At 58.9% G+C, this 15,637-nt stretch overlaps 6 protein-coding genes across 6 annotated transcripts; 2 read left to right on the forward strand and 4 right to left on the reverse strand.

Annotated features, from left to right (window-relative positions):
• Nucleotides 1–601: 601 nt before the first annotated feature.
• TRAVEDRAFT_128349 (uncharacterized protein) lies at nucleotides 602–1,624 on the reverse strand (the record flags this gene model as incomplete). The annotated part of the gene is made up of 5 exons (XM_008042469.1): nucleotides 602–822; nucleotides 877–951; nucleotides 1,004–1,196; nucleotides 1,250–1,467; nucleotides 1,531–1,624. Coding segments are annotated over 5 exons (801 nt in total), but the record flags the coding sequence as incomplete, so codon positions are not given.
• A 571-nt stretch (nucleotides 1,625–2,195) lies between these two features.
• Nucleotides 2,196–3,452, reverse strand: TRAVEDRAFT_49571 (uncharacterized protein; the record flags this gene model as incomplete). The annotated part of the gene is made up of 4 exons (XM_008042093.1): nucleotides 2,196–2,491; nucleotides 2,547–3,019; nucleotides 3,069–3,317; nucleotides 3,370–3,452. 4 exons carry the CDS (start codon nucleotides 3,450–3,452, stop codon nucleotides 2,196–2,198), a joined length of 1,101 nt encoding a protein of 366 aa, XP_008040284.1.
• A 506-nt stretch (nucleotides 3,453–3,958) lies between these two features.
• TRAVEDRAFT_127597 (uncharacterized protein) lies at nucleotides 3,959–6,933 on the reverse strand (the record flags this gene model as incomplete). The annotated part of the gene is made up of 6 exons (XM_008042470.1): nucleotides 3,959–4,620; nucleotides 4,713–5,061; nucleotides 5,124–5,721; nucleotides 5,775–6,232; nucleotides 6,292–6,447; nucleotides 6,502–6,933. The coding sequence occupies 6 exons, from the start codon at nucleotides 6,931–6,933 to the stop codon at nucleotides 3,959–3,961; spliced, it is 2,655 nt and encodes an 884-aa protein (XP_008040661.1).
• Nucleotides 6,934–9,184: 2,251 nt separating this feature from the next.
• Nucleotides 9,185–11,047, forward strand: TRAVEDRAFT_170723 (STE3-domain-containing protein). The gene is made up of 4 exons (XM_008042471.1): nucleotides 9,185–9,512; nucleotides 9,567–9,746; nucleotides 9,801–9,938; nucleotides 9,993–11,047. Exons 1-4 carry the CDS (start codon nucleotides 9,293–9,295, stop codon nucleotides 10,826–10,828), a joined length of 1,374 nt encoding a protein of 457 aa, XP_008040662.1. The 5' UTR covers nucleotides 9,185–9,292; the 3' UTR covers nucleotides 10,829–11,047.
• A 788-nt stretch (nucleotides 11,048–11,835) lies between these two features.
• Nucleotides 11,836–14,361, forward strand: TRAVEDRAFT_59682 (MFS general substrate transporter). Its single transcript, XM_008042472.1, has 11 exons — nucleotides 11,836–12,178; nucleotides 12,238–12,275; nucleotides 12,328–12,343; nucleotides 12,402–12,767; nucleotides 12,828–13,242; nucleotides 13,300–13,348; nucleotides 13,406–13,463; nucleotides 13,524–13,626; nucleotides 13,686–13,777; nucleotides 13,841–13,948; nucleotides 13,999–14,361. Exons 1-11 carry the CDS (start codon nucleotides 11,984–11,986, stop codon nucleotides 14,128–14,130), a joined length of 1,572 nt encoding a protein of 523 aa, XP_008040663.1. The 5' UTR covers nucleotides 11,836–11,983; the 3' UTR covers nucleotides 14,131–14,361.
• Nucleotides 14,362–14,534: 173 nt separating this feature from the next.
• On the reverse strand, nucleotides 14,535–15,429 carry TRAVEDRAFT_21807 (Prefoldin subunit 3; the record flags this gene model as incomplete). Its single annotated transcript, XM_008041846.1, has 5 exons — nucleotides 14,535–14,789; nucleotides 14,825–14,989; nucleotides 15,053–15,185; nucleotides 15,233–15,306; nucleotides 15,364–15,429. The coding sequence occupies 5 exons, from the start codon at nucleotides 15,427–15,429 to the stop codon at nucleotides 14,535–14,537; spliced, it is 693 nt and encodes a 230-aa protein (XP_008040037.1).
• Nucleotides 15,430–15,637: the final 208 nt, after the last annotated feature.

Genomic DNA, 15,637 nt, shown 5'->3' on the forward strand with positions numbered 1-15,637 from the left:
CGGCGGACGTGGTGGTCGCGGCGGCGGCAGACGTCGCGGTCGCGGTCGCGGTGACGGGCGCAGTCTTCCCCGAGGGCCCCTTGATGGTCACCTTCTTGACCCTAGGCACGCCCTTGTCGGACCTCGTCTTGCGGGGGCGCTTCGGGACGATGAAGGCCTCGCCGGGTTTGGCATGAGCGTTGACGAAGTCGACGACGAGGGGGGGTTCGGCAGGACGCTTGTGCCCTCGCGGGGGGTTGCTGCCGTCGTCGACCATGCTGGACCCGGTCTGAGGGGAGGCCAACGAGGCGTCATCAGAAGGAGGAGGTGTGGGGCTGGAGGGCGAGGTGTCCGAGGGAGAGGTCACCGGGGCAGACAGGGCAGAGGCAGTGGCTATCGACGTAGAGGTCGCATCAGCGAGGCCGGCGGCGGCGGCGGCGGTGGTCGTGGTCGTGGTGTCGACGATGCCGCCGGTGGTGGCGGTGGAGATGGAGGTGCCGACGGGGGCGTTGTCATTGGCGGTGGTGGTGGTGCCGACGGCGCGAGTCTCAGAAGCAGTAGCAATACTCACCGCAGGCGGGTTGCCCATGTTCCCATCGCTGCCATCCCCGTAGCTCTGAATCCACCCCTCCCACTCCGGGTTCGTCAGCTGACGAAAGGTGGCGACGTCGTTCTCGAAGGCGTGCAGGATGATGAGTAGTTCTTGGCGAGAAGACATGGAACCGGGGGCCTTGAACGTCGTCAGGGGCCAACGTTCAAGCACTACTCCGAACCGCAGAGTGATGTGCTGATGAAAGTTCACGTAGAACATCTTCGTGACGTTCGCGCGGGTGCACGCCGCCTCTGTCGCGTTGTTAGTTCGCCGCCAGATGATCAGTAACGCAGATGTAGACTTACGGAGCTTCTGCAATATGAGAGTCGACACTTTGTGCTTCAGGGTCAGGAATTCCTCGACGCGGTTCTTCTTGAGACCTTCGCGGACGTCATTAGACCGCACGCGAGGAAGTGAAGGGCAAGAACTTACTGTCCACCCCGGAAATGCAGTACCCTTCCAGCCGCATGGTGAAGTCTTGCATGGACGAATTGGTGACGAGCTCGATGTATTCGCGGATACGTTCGTTGGTGTAGAACACGAACGGGGGGGCGATGGAGTTGGGGTCCGTCCGCATGCCGAGGATGATGATTTCGGTGCCGGTGCGTTTGTTCAGGTTTTCGATCTGTGGATGCATGCATTCAGTAAGATACGGACTCAATGAAAAAGATTACTCACGTCGCGACGAATCTTCGAGGTAGTGGTGCGAACGTCGTGCAAGGAGTGGAGCGCGACGTTGTGGATGCCCTCGTCGCGGTTCACACGACGCTCCTCCAACGCCTGTAGGGCGCCGGCACCCGCATCCTCCTGCTCCTCCGGGGACATCGCCTGCCATCGCGCTGAGAGCTCCTTGATGAACTGGGAGGAGACGCGATTGCGATCGCCCCTATTGCGGTCTACAGACTTAGTCAGCCCACAACTACGGGGGGTTAATTAGATGCCCCAGGCGGAGCACTCACCAGCATTGAACTTCTGCATCTCGACGCTGACGAAGCCATTCCAGAGGGAGAGCTTACGAGGGTGGCTGCCACCGCCGGGAGAACGTGCTTGCATGATGAGGCGGTAGTAGTATTCGATAGAGTGGGAACCGTGTTCCTCGCGCATTGCCGTGGCCAGCTGCCACACAGCTTGCCGCGCCGCCAGCAGTGACGCCTGCAGGTTCTGCCTCCGCTCCACACGCCGCTGTTGAAGCGCCCGCTTCTCGGCCTTCGTGAGCTTCGGCCGGCGAGCGCGACGTTCACGGTCCTCGCGCGCTGTCCACGGCATCCTCATGCGCCTTACCGCGGTACCTTTTCGCGAGTCCTTGGAGAGACGGCGCAGCACGACATCAGCAGCCTTTACCATTGTTAAAAAAAAACGCGATATAGACGGAGAGGGGCGCGAGAGGACCGGTCGAGCGGGAGGGGGACAGGTAGCGAGCGAGGAATTAAGGGTAACCTCAAGTCTACGTGGCACTAGCAGACCTTATACTTAATGTGTTTGTTTGGGGGGCCAAATAAATCATCAACAGTCACGTGAGGGCATCAGAGCAACATAGCGGTATGTGAACAACAGCAAAAATCGAGATACAGGTTACAACGACGACCGGGAGACCGGGATCACCTTTGTCCGAGCCGAGGATCACCTATGCCAGACCCGGCAAGACGATCACCTCCCACAGAGCCTTGCAGTCCTCGATGTCCCACCCAATAGACAGGCTGAGGTGGAAGGAGAACGACTCGACACTCCCGCAGTGGACGGCCGCCTGGAGAACCGCCAGGGCGTCGGCATCGGACGCGCCCTTCCTGAGCAAGAACGCATCGGCGCGGGAGCCGAAGTGGAGGGGCAGGGCGCGATTAGAGCCCTGCATCGACGCCGGCGGGCGAACAAGCCGGTCGATGATCTGGCGGCCGACTTCGAGCGCGAGGCCGCTGTCGATGGCTACAATGAAGTTAGCATACATACATGTACATGTATATGGCAAATATGTATGTACCTGCGGCCAACTGCTCGTCCATCGAGCCGGCATCCGAACGTTGGCGCCGTTTCTCCTCCGAGCGGCGATGAGCGGGGGACGAGTGCGAGGACGAGTGCGAGGACGAGTGCGAGGACGAGTGCGAGGACGAGTGCGACGACGAGTGCGACGACCTCGCGTTCGCGTTCGCCGACGGCGTACTCCGCACGCGCGAAACCGAAGGCGAGGGAGGCGGCGCGGCGGCAGCCTTACGAGGAGACCCGGACCGCTTAGTGGGCGACGCGGGGGGGGAGCGGACGTCGCCGCGAGACGTCGACTTCTCGCTCTTGACGGGCGGCGCCGGGACGTGCGCATTCTTCGGGAGGAGAGGCAGGGTGAAACCCCTCCCCTCCTTCTTCAGCATGTATATGATAGCCTCCGTGATGGTCGTCGGTTTGCACCAGACGGGCTTGATCGTGGTGGGGAGGGTGTTGACCTGGTGTCCAATCGCATTCCTGTAAAGGCTCAGTTAGTAAAAATGACACGAATAAGATATGTGCGTACCATTCGAAACCTGCCCAGATACCAGTCTCGACGCCGACTTTGATCGCGTACATCGGATTGCCGGCAGTCATGGATATCTCTGTCGCCAAGTTCTGGACAAGGTAGATCATAGTGTGGTTGTCGTTGTCCTCGACGTCGGCGAAGACGGTGTCGTTGAGGCCATCAATGGCGATCGCATCCTCCTCCGAGGCGCAGGTGACGACAACGGGGAGGAGGGCCTTGTATTCGCCGAGCGCGGTCTGCGGGGGGCTGCGATTTTGTCGAAACTAGCGACTAATCAGTACGAGGCGCACGAACTCACCGGTTGCGTTCGTACAACCCGCGCTTTCGGCCGCCAAGCAGAACGATCCACGGGCCATTGTAGGACGTCTGATCGCCAGCCATGATAGAGTATCAAGCAGTCGCGAGAGAGGAGAGGCGGGCGGGGGCGAGGGACGATCAATGGGGATGTGGTTGAAGTGAAGGACGAGAAGCGCTGAAGTGAGAATTCGTGCACGTCTTGCATTCCGCCATCGCTCACCCGCTGCCGCATGTGCATCACATGTGCGGACTGCACTCCTTCCTCATGACACATACCAGCAGCTTCCTGAGAAAATATGTACATATACGAGACTATCCTGTTTCTAATCAGTAGGTTTCTGGACATCGTCGCTCGAGAACACATCGGCGGAGTACAATAACAGTCTGCCGAACGTCTGGATTGCACGCCACACATTGCAACCTCATGCATGATTACTTCTCGTCACCCCGTGCCCCTCGTCCCCCTCCCACATACCGTGTGCTTCTCAAAAATTTGGCAATCTCTGCCCGAGGAGATGGCACCTTAAGCGTTCAGATATTCAGAGGAGAAATTGAATTCCTTGCAGAAATGACAATGTGTGCACAAGTAGCTACAGTGTGATATCAGCGAGATACTCCATAATCGCATTCACCTCTCCGCCGACTTCATCGTCATCCATAGGGTCCTGTGCCTCTGCGTCATCCTGTGTGACTGCTGCGGATTCTGTGGTTACGAGGCTCTCTAGGTAGGATGGGGGGACAAGGGGCGCTCCCGCATGTACGCCGGGTGCCCGGGTGCCCGTAAATCCCGTAAGCGCGTATGTGCGCTCTATGTATGCGAGATTGCGCGCGTTCGCGGCGCGGCGATGGCGGATGTAGTGTTGCGCGGCGCCGAAGAGCGGGTCTCCTCGCTTCTCGAGATCCTCGAGGACGGCGGCGAAGAGAACCTCCTCGTCGCGAATCCATGTGTGAAGGCGCCGGATGTCGCGGTTAGCGTTGCGGAGCTCCTCGTGAGCGCGGTCGATGCGCTGCATGATGCGCATCGTTTCTCGCACCACGGGCTTCGCCCAGTCCTTCTCGCGGATGTCCTTGCTGGTGTCCCGAAGCAGGGCGAACTCCTCGAGGAAGGCATAATGCGACGCCTTCGACCAGTCCAGAGTCTCGCGGGGTGGATCGAGCTCGCGCGCAGCCTGGTTGTACACGTTCACCGCATTACGAATGGCCTTGCATCGCGTCTGGAGACTCTTCGCGATGTGAGTGCGCGCCTTGTATCCTACAGGGAGAGTGAGCGACGTCATAGTCGATATTAAGAATTGTGCAGGGACGATCCGTGATCGGGGATGCGATCGTAGATCAGGCACTCACCGGTCCGTGAAAGATTCAGCTTGTGAAGCTCGAAGAGGCGCTGAATCACCAGGCGCTGGAGCTTACCGAGAGCGCGATGATACCGCCGCTCCGAGATGTATTTGATGACCTCCCGGTAGTTCGAATCTCCTGGCTGCCACCGCGACGCGATGTCAAGCCTGACCTCCATGGCGTTGACCTCTGCAGTAAGCTGCTCGACGCGCTCCCTCAGGTAGCGGCGACGTGTTTCAAGTTTTCGCGTGGCGGAGAGGTCGGCGGTGTAGTCGGTCGGTCCGCTGCGAGGCGGCAAGAACGAGAGCGTGGTGCCTGGAGCGCGGTCCCCGGCTTGATCGTAAAAGCGCCGGGATACCTCGGAGAGTTCGTCCCTGACAGATACGATTAGAGATACATAGCCGAAGATGATGTAGTGACGTACGTAGTCTTTCTGAGTCCCTGGAGGGCCTCCACATATGCGATGAGATGTACGTTGGCCGGATCTTCATCCTTCCATGTCGTAAAGTACGTCGACTCCTCCTTGATGAAGGCCCGTAAGCTGGCGTCGGTATAACCGAGCGCCGCCTTTGTCTCCTCGACCAGCGCGGTCTTGTCCTGGATGATGTCGAGCGCTTGTACATAATTATTGTAGATCATCAAACCGAGATTGGCGTACTTCTCCGCATCGCGTTGATGGAAGAACATGTCGATGAGAACGTGGCGGCGGTAGGGTGTCGCGTAGCGTGTAACGGGGCCGAGCTCGTTGGAGTCGCCAAAGACACGCTCGAGGGTCTCGAGGTCTTCCAACCCGATACCTTCGATGCAGTTGGGGTGGAAGCGCACCTGACAATGGTATGCGTGAGAATAGCCGTGGAAGGCGTTGACGCAGAAGCGTGATCCGGATTCTGCGAAGGCGGTTCCGAGGGAGCTGTTCTCGACCGTCTTCTCGAACGTGCAGCCGATGTCGTAACCGACCGCGTTCTTGCCCCCGATCACATCCAAGATCTTCGCAACGATGGCGAGGGGATATTTCGCACTGTGTGATCGTTATGAGTGACCTTTGCCGCGGAACGGACACAATCAACCTACAGCTCGCCGCTCCGCACCATATCAACTAGCCAAAGCATGATTCCATGGCGACAACAGCACGCGAAGACACCTGTCTCCTCGAAAATCCCCCACATCCGCTTGTTCGATTCCGATGCCGCGGCTTTCCAATTGGTAGCACACGGAGCGCTAGCGCTGTCGGCGGCTGTTCCGTCGGTCGGATCACCCTCGTCACTGTTGCTGAACGGGCCGTGATCGAGCTCCTCCGAGTCCATCTCGTCGCGAGCGCTGGTGTCCATCAAATCAGGCTTACTCTGCTGCTGGCGGGCCTTGACTTCGTTCGCGAACTTCGCGACAAAATCGCGCGAGAGGAAGTAGTCGCTCTTGAACTGACGTTGGTCGCCCGCGGACCGACCTTCCGCCGTTGCGAGTCGTTTGAGGCTGTTGTTCCCGTCTATGCATAGCATTCGATCAAAGACTGTGGATTCCTCCTCCTCAAGCTGAAAGGGGGGCAGAAATGTCTCGTTATCGATGTCTTGCACACGAGCAAGGGACTTACCTTGTACGCGCACGGCGGACATGCATTCACAGCCCTCCAATCAGGTCCGTCCCGTCCAAGCTTCGCCATCACGCTCTTCTGGACTTCGCGTAAGATCGTAAGGTAGATATCAAAAGCGTCGGCGATCGCCGTCCGGTAATAACGGCGGTATGGAATCTATAGTTACAAGTTCATTAGTACGGAGTGGCTGTGTGAGAGAGGAGAACGTACATAGTACAGGTAGCAGAGGAGCTTTGCGAACGCCTCCGTGCTGAAAGACGCCTTGAACAGTTTGATGCAGCGGAAAAGCTCCAATGTATCGAGGGAGATGGCGAAGGATGGGGTGATCGGAGAACTGCCTAGATAGCCGTGGAGGACGAGCGCCATGGCGGTTGTTTGATCGCCGGACCGCTTGATGTGGGCTACATGCTTCTTGGCGGAAATGTCAATCACCTTGATATCGAAGTCGTACTCCGACTGCTCAGCTGGGATGGCGAACTCGTCCGTACCCGGGGTACGCCCATATTTCCAACGCAGATACGCTTGCACGAGCTGGGGTATTAATGGTGCCCAGTTCTGGTCGAAACGGGTTCTTCTCTGGCGCCAAGTACGCTGATCGCGGTTGCGGCGATATCCAGCACTGTGCGCACGAACGTCATTCATCAGCATTGCCGAGATCAGGCTCCGAGATCATCTGGAGACTCACCGGTCCTGGACGATATCGCGAATAGCGTACGTGATGTTAGCGGCGTCATTCTCATCAGGTACGTCCTCGTAGTCCCCATCATTGTCGTCGTGCTCGCCGCCCATCAAAACGTCTTCAATCTGAGATTCGAAGCTCTCCGGCGGATCCTCCCCGCGTACCGCGGCGAGCCCCTTCAGTGCTTCCGTGCCCATCGCTGTAAGGAAGAATGAGTACGCGTTCTCCATATCACATAGCTGTCACTTACACTGCCTCAGCGAGGAGATCCGGGCGGTCGCGTCCTGTCTTTCTCGCGGGAGCTCCTGCGCCGTGTACACTTTACTGGTGAGTCCCCGTAAAAACGGCGGCAAGCCCGGATCTGCACTCGGATCGAGCCCCGGGCCCGCCATGATGATCTTCCGGCGGGGTTGCTTAGGCATACTGAGGGATGTAGGGAAGGGAGGTGAATAATGATGATATAGGAGGGGAGTGGTCTCCCATGTAGTATGTACCTCACGGCTTATAGCTTGCCTAACGTCGGGCCAGCCGTACGCCCATATCACCATATGTTTTCCGCGTGCCTTAGGGCGTGTACTTACCCGAGCGTTGAGGCTGGCTTCGGTACGAAACATGGAGTAATCTACGCGGCATCAGGGGTCACGTAACCTTACCGCAGGGGATGCGCACGGCGCGCCTCCGCGTTCTGCGCCCCACACGAGTAGATGCCGACTAGGTGGGCACCGCACGGCGCTGGCCGCTGATAGGACGCTCGCCATGGACGCAACAAGCAGGCAAGAGAGTGGGGAGGGGAGGAACGGCGGCGGGGAGCCTTGGCGGACGGACGATGGAGCCGAGATCTAAATCTTACCTGAGTGCCTGCGGGGACGTCGGTGATTGCGTAACCGAACCACGGGGAGCTGCACGATGCGCCGCCTCCGCCCTCCGCCCTCGACGTGAGGAGATGCAGACGATCCGGGCGACCCACAGTGCTCGTCGTTAGTGCAATTACCTCTCCGACAAGCAGGGAGGAGAGGGAGGAGAGGAAGGAACAGCGGCGGCGAGCCTTGGCTCGAGAGCGTATTCGGGCTGCTGCCTTGACTTGCCATATCGGGACGCTACCTTGTATCACATCCCAAAATGGACACTGGTCATGATCACAGCACATGGACGCACCTGAACATCACAGCATCACTGATTATCAAACCCGAGCCACCCCCTGGGGTACCTCGGGTTTCTTTGACTTGATCATCCACATACCGCCCGCTACTAATAAATCTAGCAATAATTCCGCCTCTTCCCTTATGTAGAAGGAGCTCCCTCCCCCCTCCTCTGCAGTACACAAGTCCAGAGCGCCCACCCCCGGCTCCGGCAACGTCCGGGCGTTGATATCAGCCACATGGTCGGCTGATGCGGCGCCCCAGGGCGCTCCCCCTTCGGCAGCTGATGTCCGGGCGCCCCCGCCGCCCCGCCCGGCGCTCCCCTCTCCCAAACGCCCGTCGGCATCGTTGCCCACGATGAGCTCGAGTGCCGCCGCCCCCCGCTTCATTTCCCGTCCGTTTTACTTCGTTCTTTTTGTAAACCAGCTATACTAAGGCTTATATACCCATCTATACAGTCTATAAAGCTATCAGTATAAGAGTACATCCACAGTACACTAAGGGGAGGGGGACGGCGGCTCATCTTATCTATAGATAGATCTGTACCCGATAACGAAGTGATAGCGATATCGCGCCCTTGCGTGAGATCGCGATCTCATCGCCCGACCGCCTCCGCGCCTTTCTCGCGTATGTAGATGATGCTTCCCACGCCATCCTCCCTTCGCCAAGGCTCGCCACCGCCGTTCCTCCCTCTCCTCCCTCTCTTCCCTGCTCGTCGACGGGGTAATGGCACTAACGGCGAGCACTGTAGGTGGCCCGGGTTCTCTGCATCTCCCCACGCGGAGGGCGGAGGGCGGAGGCGGGCGCATCGTGCACCTCCCCGCGGTGCGGTTACGCGATCACCGACGCCCCCGGAGGCACCAGTACTCCGCTACGATTGAGATCTCGGCTCCTTCGTCCGACCCCTGCGCCTGCGAAGACTAGGAAGGAACGTGAGCATAACCGAGGACAAGGTAGGATCCGAATACGTGCAGAAGGAGATGCGGGTCAGATACGCAGGGAGCATTTTAAAGTAGCGGACGCGAGGGGATTTGCGCCAGCAGTCGTCTCTCCGCTGCCCACCGCACGCCCTCAGCTTCCCGCACTCCCTCTCTGCGGCCGCCCTCTCCCCGCAGCTCGCTTGCGTGCACTGTACACTCCGTAGCCCACCAATACCAGCTCTTTCCACCCGCTACCTCCCGAGATGTCTGTCCCTTGGCCGGTTCAGGTTGACATCGTCGCGGCGTTTTCGCTGCTCGGTTTCGTTCTGGTGTGCATCCCCCTCTACTGGCACTTGGAAGCATGGAACGTCGGCTGCGTCATGTACATTTTCTGGATCGGCACCCAGTCGCTTTTCCAGTTCATCAACGCCGTGGTCTGGCGCGATAACGCGATCAACTGGGCCCCTGCTTGGTGCGATATCAGTGAGTGCCTCCCCCTACATAGTCGAGGCCGCGCAGAGCTGACGGCCTTTCCAGCCACGCACTTCAGCATCGGGACCAGCATCGCGGTCTGTTGCGCGTCGCTCGTCATTAACCGCCGTCTGTACCACATCGCGAACATCACCGCGGTGTCGATGACCCAGGCGGACAAGCGCCGCAACATCATCACCGACCTTCTCATCGGCATGGGTATCCCGGTCCTCTCGATCGCCCTCTGTAAGCCCTCCTTCCCCGCGCCGCTACCGCATCGTTTACTGATAGCGCGCGCAGACTGGTTCTACCAGGGCCACCGCTTTGACATTCTTGAGGGCGTTGGCTGCGTCGAGGAGTACCCGAACTCCTTCCTCGCATACCTCCTCTTCATCACCTGGCCCATCCCCATCGGCCTCGTGTCTGGAACCTACTGCAGTGCGTATCCTGTGCAATCTGTACTTCGAATACACCAAGCTAACGCTTCTTCAGTCCTCACCCTCCGCGCGTTCTTCCGCCGCCGCCGCGACTTCAGCGCGCTCATCGCCTCGAACTCGAACCTCACCTTCAACCGCTACTTCCGGCTGATGGGCCTCGCCGCGATCGAGGTGCTCTGCACGGTCCCGCTCGCGACGTACAACCTCGTCGCGGACGCGACGCAGCCGATCTACCCGTACGTCGGCATGGCGGACCTCCACTTCGGCTTCTCGCGCGTGAACCAGAAGAGCGCGGTCTCGTGGCGCGCGGACCCCGCCGTCGTGAGCGCGATGGACTTCAAGCGCTGGAACGTGATCGCCTGCGCGCTCGTCTTCTTCTGCTTCTTCGGGCTCGCGGAGGAGGCGCGCAAGCACTACCGCCTCGCGCTCTCCTCGGTCGCGAAGCGCGTCGGGATCACGACGCTGGGCGGGTCCTCTGGGTTCACGGCGACGGGCTCGCGTGGGGGCGCGAGCAAGGGCATGGGCGGCTCGTCGTTTGGGCGCGTCACGATCCCGACGTTCGTGCAGCGCCACACGCGTGCGCGCGCGTCGATGGACAGCTTCTCGGACGGGCTGTCGACGAACATCTCCATTGGCGGCGACCTGGGCATCGACGAGAAGGCGACGTACTCGCCTGTGGAGAGCGCGGCGGAGGGCTCGAGCGTGAACGGGTCGAGCACGTTCCTGGGCTCGCCGATCTCGGAGAAGCAAGTCTCGCCGCTGGAGACGCTCCCGCCGGTGAGCTTCCCGCCTGCGCCGAAGCGCGTGTACGACCCCGAGTCGCCGACGCGCCGCGAGACGGAGCCGGACGTGCCTGCGAGCGTGCGCCCGCATTCTATCGACATGGTCTAATCCACCGTGTCCTCCTTCCTCCTTAATCGACCGGCTTTCTCTCGCCTCGCCTTTCCACAATTCCGCCTCCCAACAATTCCACTTCTCCACAACACACTCTCGCGTCCCCAAAACTATTCGTCCCTCTTACTCCGTTGCGTCGCCCTCCCCATTCGGATCCGCCCTCCCGGATACTGCGTTCAAACCGTTACCCCTCAACTGTATTCCTAGCACTCCCCCCATACCCTTGCATACACCACCCGCTCCTTCGCTAATCGGTATCCTTATCTGTATCTTAGAGTCTCCTGTGTAACACGTCTCGTAGGCTTGTTGTTTGTTGGGCAATAGAACTCCGTTCAGTACCAAATGTTGCTTCTGGTGTGTTCGAGAGGGACATGCGTGTGAGGATCTGAGCTGTAATTAGATGCGCGACAGGTCAGTAGGTGTTCCTTCACCGAGGCGCGAGGATACGGTATGTATCGCGGTATGTCCGTACGTCTGGCCAACGTTGATAGGGTGGGCCTAGAAAACATCTCGAGTCTTACATGGTTCGCTCAGGGGTCTGGAGGTCGTGTCACTACCAGTGGGTCTCGTAGGTACGTAGTCATTGAACTGGATCCGTTCGGCCTTTCGAAAACGGAGGTAGAGCGGACGGCGATAGCGCACTCCCGTGTTCCGTAACTCTTCTTCTTCCTGTCCATGCCGTCCTTCTTCCCTGCAATTCTGACGTCGCGCTCGCAGCGCACATAGCCGTATTGTATGCACCCATCGGCCTAACGAACGCCACCATAGGCTGAATGGCCGGATGACCGATGCCAACCGGGCCTCAGGCTCGTGAGGGAAATGACTGGCGACTGACCGCGATTTGTCAGACTCGTCCGCCGCGATGATTGGCCTCTCCCAAAAACGTCGGGAATTGTCCCATGGCCTGGCATGGATGCGCCCGGGGCAATCGATGGACGTATATAACACGGAGACGTGGAGGGGCGGCGGAGTCAGGCTGACGGACAGTGCCACCAGCGAACTCGACCGTCTCCAGAAAGCTCCGAGGCTTGCGTTTGGACGCCCACCACCCAGGCTCAAAACCCCCCGCCGACCCGCTGCTGCTTTCCTCACTAGACCCCGATCCCCTGCTTTGCACCGACGCTTAGACTGAGCTCCGCGCTACCCTTTGGCATGTCTGAGAAATGTAGCAGCCCGAGTGATTTGGAGGGGAAACACCAGAAGGACGGCACTATCACGCCGGTGTCGAGAGTCACGACAGTGACCTCCACCGATCTTTTTGAGGATGGGACGGTCGACCCCGTCTACCAGGCCAAGGCCCGAGTCCTCAACGCTGCGATACAGGAGATTGGGATGGGCAAATACCAGGTGAGTGTGCTCGTGTGAGAGATGTGCGCATGTACCCTAACCTCGACATTGCCGCACAGTGGGGGCTATTTGCCGTTGCAGGATTCGGGTGGTTCGCGTACGTTCTTTTCCTATACGAGTGTGCTCGCCGATCACTGACTGTTCTGCAGTGACAGCGTCTGGCCGGTGAGCGTCCTGATCGAGGACCCACAAATGCATGGTGCTGATCTCGCGCGAATCTTAGCTTCTCGGAGGCCTCATCCTGAGCCCCGTGGTCAACGAGTTTCATTTCAACGGGCCTTTCCTCTCGCTCGCGCTCAACATTGGTCTCTTCGTCGGCGCCGTCTTCTGGGGGCTCGGATGTGACGTCTGGGGTCGCCGGTGGTCCTTCAATATTACCCTCTTCCTCGCAGGCGTCTTCGGACTCGCGGCAGGGGGCTCGCCCGACTTCATCACCCTCGCGTCGCTCCTCGCCGTCCTTGGACTTGGCGTCGGAGGCAACCTCCCCGTAGACTCGGCCGTATTCCTCGACTTCGTGCCCGGAAGCCACCAGTATCTGCTCACGATTCTCTCGATATGGTGGTCTGTAGGCCAACTCGTCGCCAGCTTCGTGCGTTTCCCCTCATTCTCCAACGTTCGAGCGTATCTGACCAAAACGTTGCAACCATAGATCGCATGGCCGCTCATCGCGAACTTCTCTTGCCCGCAGGGTTCCACGACGTGCACTCGCGGTGAGAACATGGGCTGGCGCTACCTCCTCTTCACCCTGGGCGGAATGACGATCATCTTGTGGGCGATCCGCCTCTTCGTCTTCCCGCTCTACGAGAGCCCGCGCTTCCTCGTCGGTATTGGCCGCGATGCGGAGGCCGTTGAGGTCGTGCATCGTATCGCGGCTTACAACGGGCGCACGTCGAACCTCAGCCTGTTGGATCTGCAGGCGGCGGCGGTGGCGGTTGGCGGGCAGAAGAGCGAAGGGGAGACGAAGCTGCTGAGCCGGAGCTCGGTTTTCACAATGGACCATATCAAGGGCTTGTTTGCGACGCCGAAGCTCGCGTGGTCGACGAGTCTGCTCATCTTTCTCTGGGGTACGTTGGGCTACCTGGGGCTGCGCGCAGAGTGCTGATGCTGTCCGGCTTTGACAGGTATAATCGGTCTCGCTTCTACACTCTACAACAGCTTCTTGCCGTTCTTGTCAGTATGCTGCCTTCTTCATATTGTCCAAGGTTAACTTACCACTGCACGATCCAGACTAGCGAGTCGCGGCGCACAGTTCGGCGATAGCTCCTACTTCACGACCTACCGTAACGTTCGTCCCTTCTCTTTTCCTCCCGATCCACGCCATCTGACCTCCCCCCCTACCCAACAGCAAGTAATCCTGGGCGTAATCGGCGTCCCGGGTGCCTTCCTCGCCGGGTGGGCCGTCGAACAGCCGTACGTCGGGCGCAAAGGCACGCTGGCGCTCTCCGCGGGCGAGTATCTCGTTCTCTGCACGCGGTGGCATTACTCAACGACCCCCTGCGGAAGATAGGGCTCACTGGTGTCTTTTTGTTCGCGTCGACCACCGCGCGGAGCAGCAACGCGCTCCTCGGGTGGAACTGCGGGTACGCGTTTTGTAGCAACGTGAGTCCGAGTCACATATCATCCTGCGATGCTGGGTGGATATATGCTGAGGGGGTGGCGCAGATCATGTACGGTGTGTTGTACGCGCTCTCGCCCGAGGTCTTCCCGGCGAAAGACCGCGGGACAGGTAACGGCCTCACCGCAACCGCCACGCGCGTCTTTGGCATCATTGTGCGCCGCCCCTTCTTATCCTTCTCCCTTGCGATGCTGATGTTGCACAGGCGCCGGTCATCGCGCTCTACGCGAACCTCGAGACTGCCGTACCGGTGTACGTCTCGGGCGCGCTGATAATCGGCGCAGGGTTCCTCGCGCTGCTGCTCCCGTACGAGCCCAGGGGCAAGGCGTCCATCTGAGCTCGCTGCTCACCTGGATTGTGCGCCCGTGCTCAGTCCCCTTCTAGAGGGAGAGGCGCTCGCGGTTTTCAAGACTTATAATTCATGATAAACGAATGGAATAGAGGTAAGGTTTTGGCGTGGTTCTGTGCTGTAGCACTCTTTCTCTCTTGAGAACAGACTTGTGCGGTTTCGGACGTAGTGCTAGAATCTGTAGCTCCTGCTGTCATGTACTAGCAATGTAATGATCGGTTTGTGGTTTGTGTACTGTTTTGGCATTTGCGATGAGCGCAGCGATCTGCAAGAGTTGGCGCATCGGTAGATGTGTTTCCGAAGCGTTGGTCTTTGCGAACGTACCAGGGTTCGTATCGATACAGTGAAAATACAGCAACATGTACAAATCTCCACCTCCGACGGGGATATCCTTAGCCGACCTTGGCCTCCACTGTTTTCCCCTCTTTCGCTTCCTTCTCGCGCAGCTCTCGTCGCCGCTTCACGTCCCAGTTGTACACGCGCGCCGTGTTGACCTCCATGACGGTGATCTGCTCTCGGAGGAACTCGAGATCCTCTATCACTGTCGCGAGGCTGCTTTGTGCGGAGTCGAGCTTCGATCGCAGTAATGCTACGGCTGCTGGTAGCTTGTATGAAAGCATAACGTTGGCCTGGTGAATGTTGTCAGTCTGCGACATATGGTGCAGTAGAACGCGAAACGCACGCCTAGCCATAGGAAGACCGTGTCGGTGTCCTCGAGCTCGGCCTCGGCGTATAAGGTATCGTTCAGTTCGTACGTCGTTACCAGAGGTTTCGTGGAGCTACTGTCGTCTTCAAGATCTTCATCATCCAGGTCGTCGCGGTCACTGTCGGACGCGGACTTTCCCTCCTGCGAGGAACGGCAACTCGGAAGTAAGTCATGGGCTGTTACGTCGCAGAGCTAGAGACGCACTCTTCGCTCCTGGAGGAACTCGACCATTGCAAGCGTCTTTTTGATGTCCGGGATCTTCTCTTCCAAACCTCGCCGCCGTTGTGTCAAGTTTTGGTCCATGTAACGGTACTTTCTATCATGAGTGACATGTACCCTAGGTCAGCGATCGCGTGCGCGCATCAATCATATAACGGGACGTACGCTAGTGCTGCTTGGAACTCTTTCAATGCCTCCTCCGGGCTTGGGGAAGGCCCGAGGAACTCTGCAACATCTGCCTAAAGTCCCGCACGTTAACGCTGCGTTCCCCACCGATGCTGCTGGAGTATACGCACGATGAACGGCGCTTTCGGAATTCCGCGCGGGTTGCGTTCTTGTTTTTCGGTTGCTAGCTTAGACATTGCTCGGACGGGAGACAGCAGACCAATGCAGAGACGGAGGAATAGGAAACAATGTGCGGATCGCTGTTTGCCCGCGAGCGCGAAGTAATAGATAGGCGCCGTCTTCGGCGTCTAATTGCCATTCGATCGGCGCTTGAAATGGGCATATAAGACAGCACTTTTTCATGACGCCCTTTTTTCAAACCTCCCTCCTCTTCCCTCCTGCCCC

This window comes from Trametes versicolor (genome assembly GCF_000271585.1).
Source record: "Trametes versicolor FP-101664 SS1 unplaced genomic scaffold TRAVEscaffold_8, whole genome shotgun sequence".
NCBI classification, from domain to species: domain Eukaryota; kingdom Fungi; phylum Basidiomycota; class Agaricomycetes; order Polyporales; family Polyporaceae; genus Trametes; species Trametes versicolor.

What these genes read in the sequence shown, in the direction of transcription:
- TRAVEDRAFT_170723 (XM_008042471.1), top strand. Translation starts at nt 9,293, where the DNA reads ATGTCTGTCCCTTGGCCGGTTCAGGTTGACATCGTCGCGGCGTTTTCG. An exon ending in GGTCCTCTCGATCGCCCTCT is followed by an intron (nt 9,747 to 9,800) that starts GTAAGCCCTCCT and finishes TAGCGCGCGCAG; the next exon opens with ACTGGTTCTACCAGGGCCAC. An exon ending in CGTGTCTGGAACCTACTGCA is followed by an intron (nt 9,939 to 9,992) that starts GTGCGTATCCTG and finishes ACGCTTCTTCAG; the next exon opens with TCCTCACCCTCCGCGCGTTC.
- TRAVEDRAFT_59682 (XM_008042472.1), top strand. Translation starts at nt 11,984, where the DNA reads ATGTCTGAGAAATGTAGCAGCCCGAGTGATTTGGAGGGGAAACACCAG. An exon ending in GCCAACTCGTCGCCAGCTTC is followed by an intron (nt 12,768 to 12,827) that starts GTGCGTTTCCCC and finishes TTGCAACCATAG; the next exon opens with ATCGCATGGCCGCTCATCGC. An exon ending in CACGCTGGCGCTCTCCGCGG is followed by an intron (nt 13,627 to 13,685) that starts GCGAGTATCTCG and finishes TGCGGAAGATAG; the next exon opens with GGCTCACTGGTGTCTTTTTG.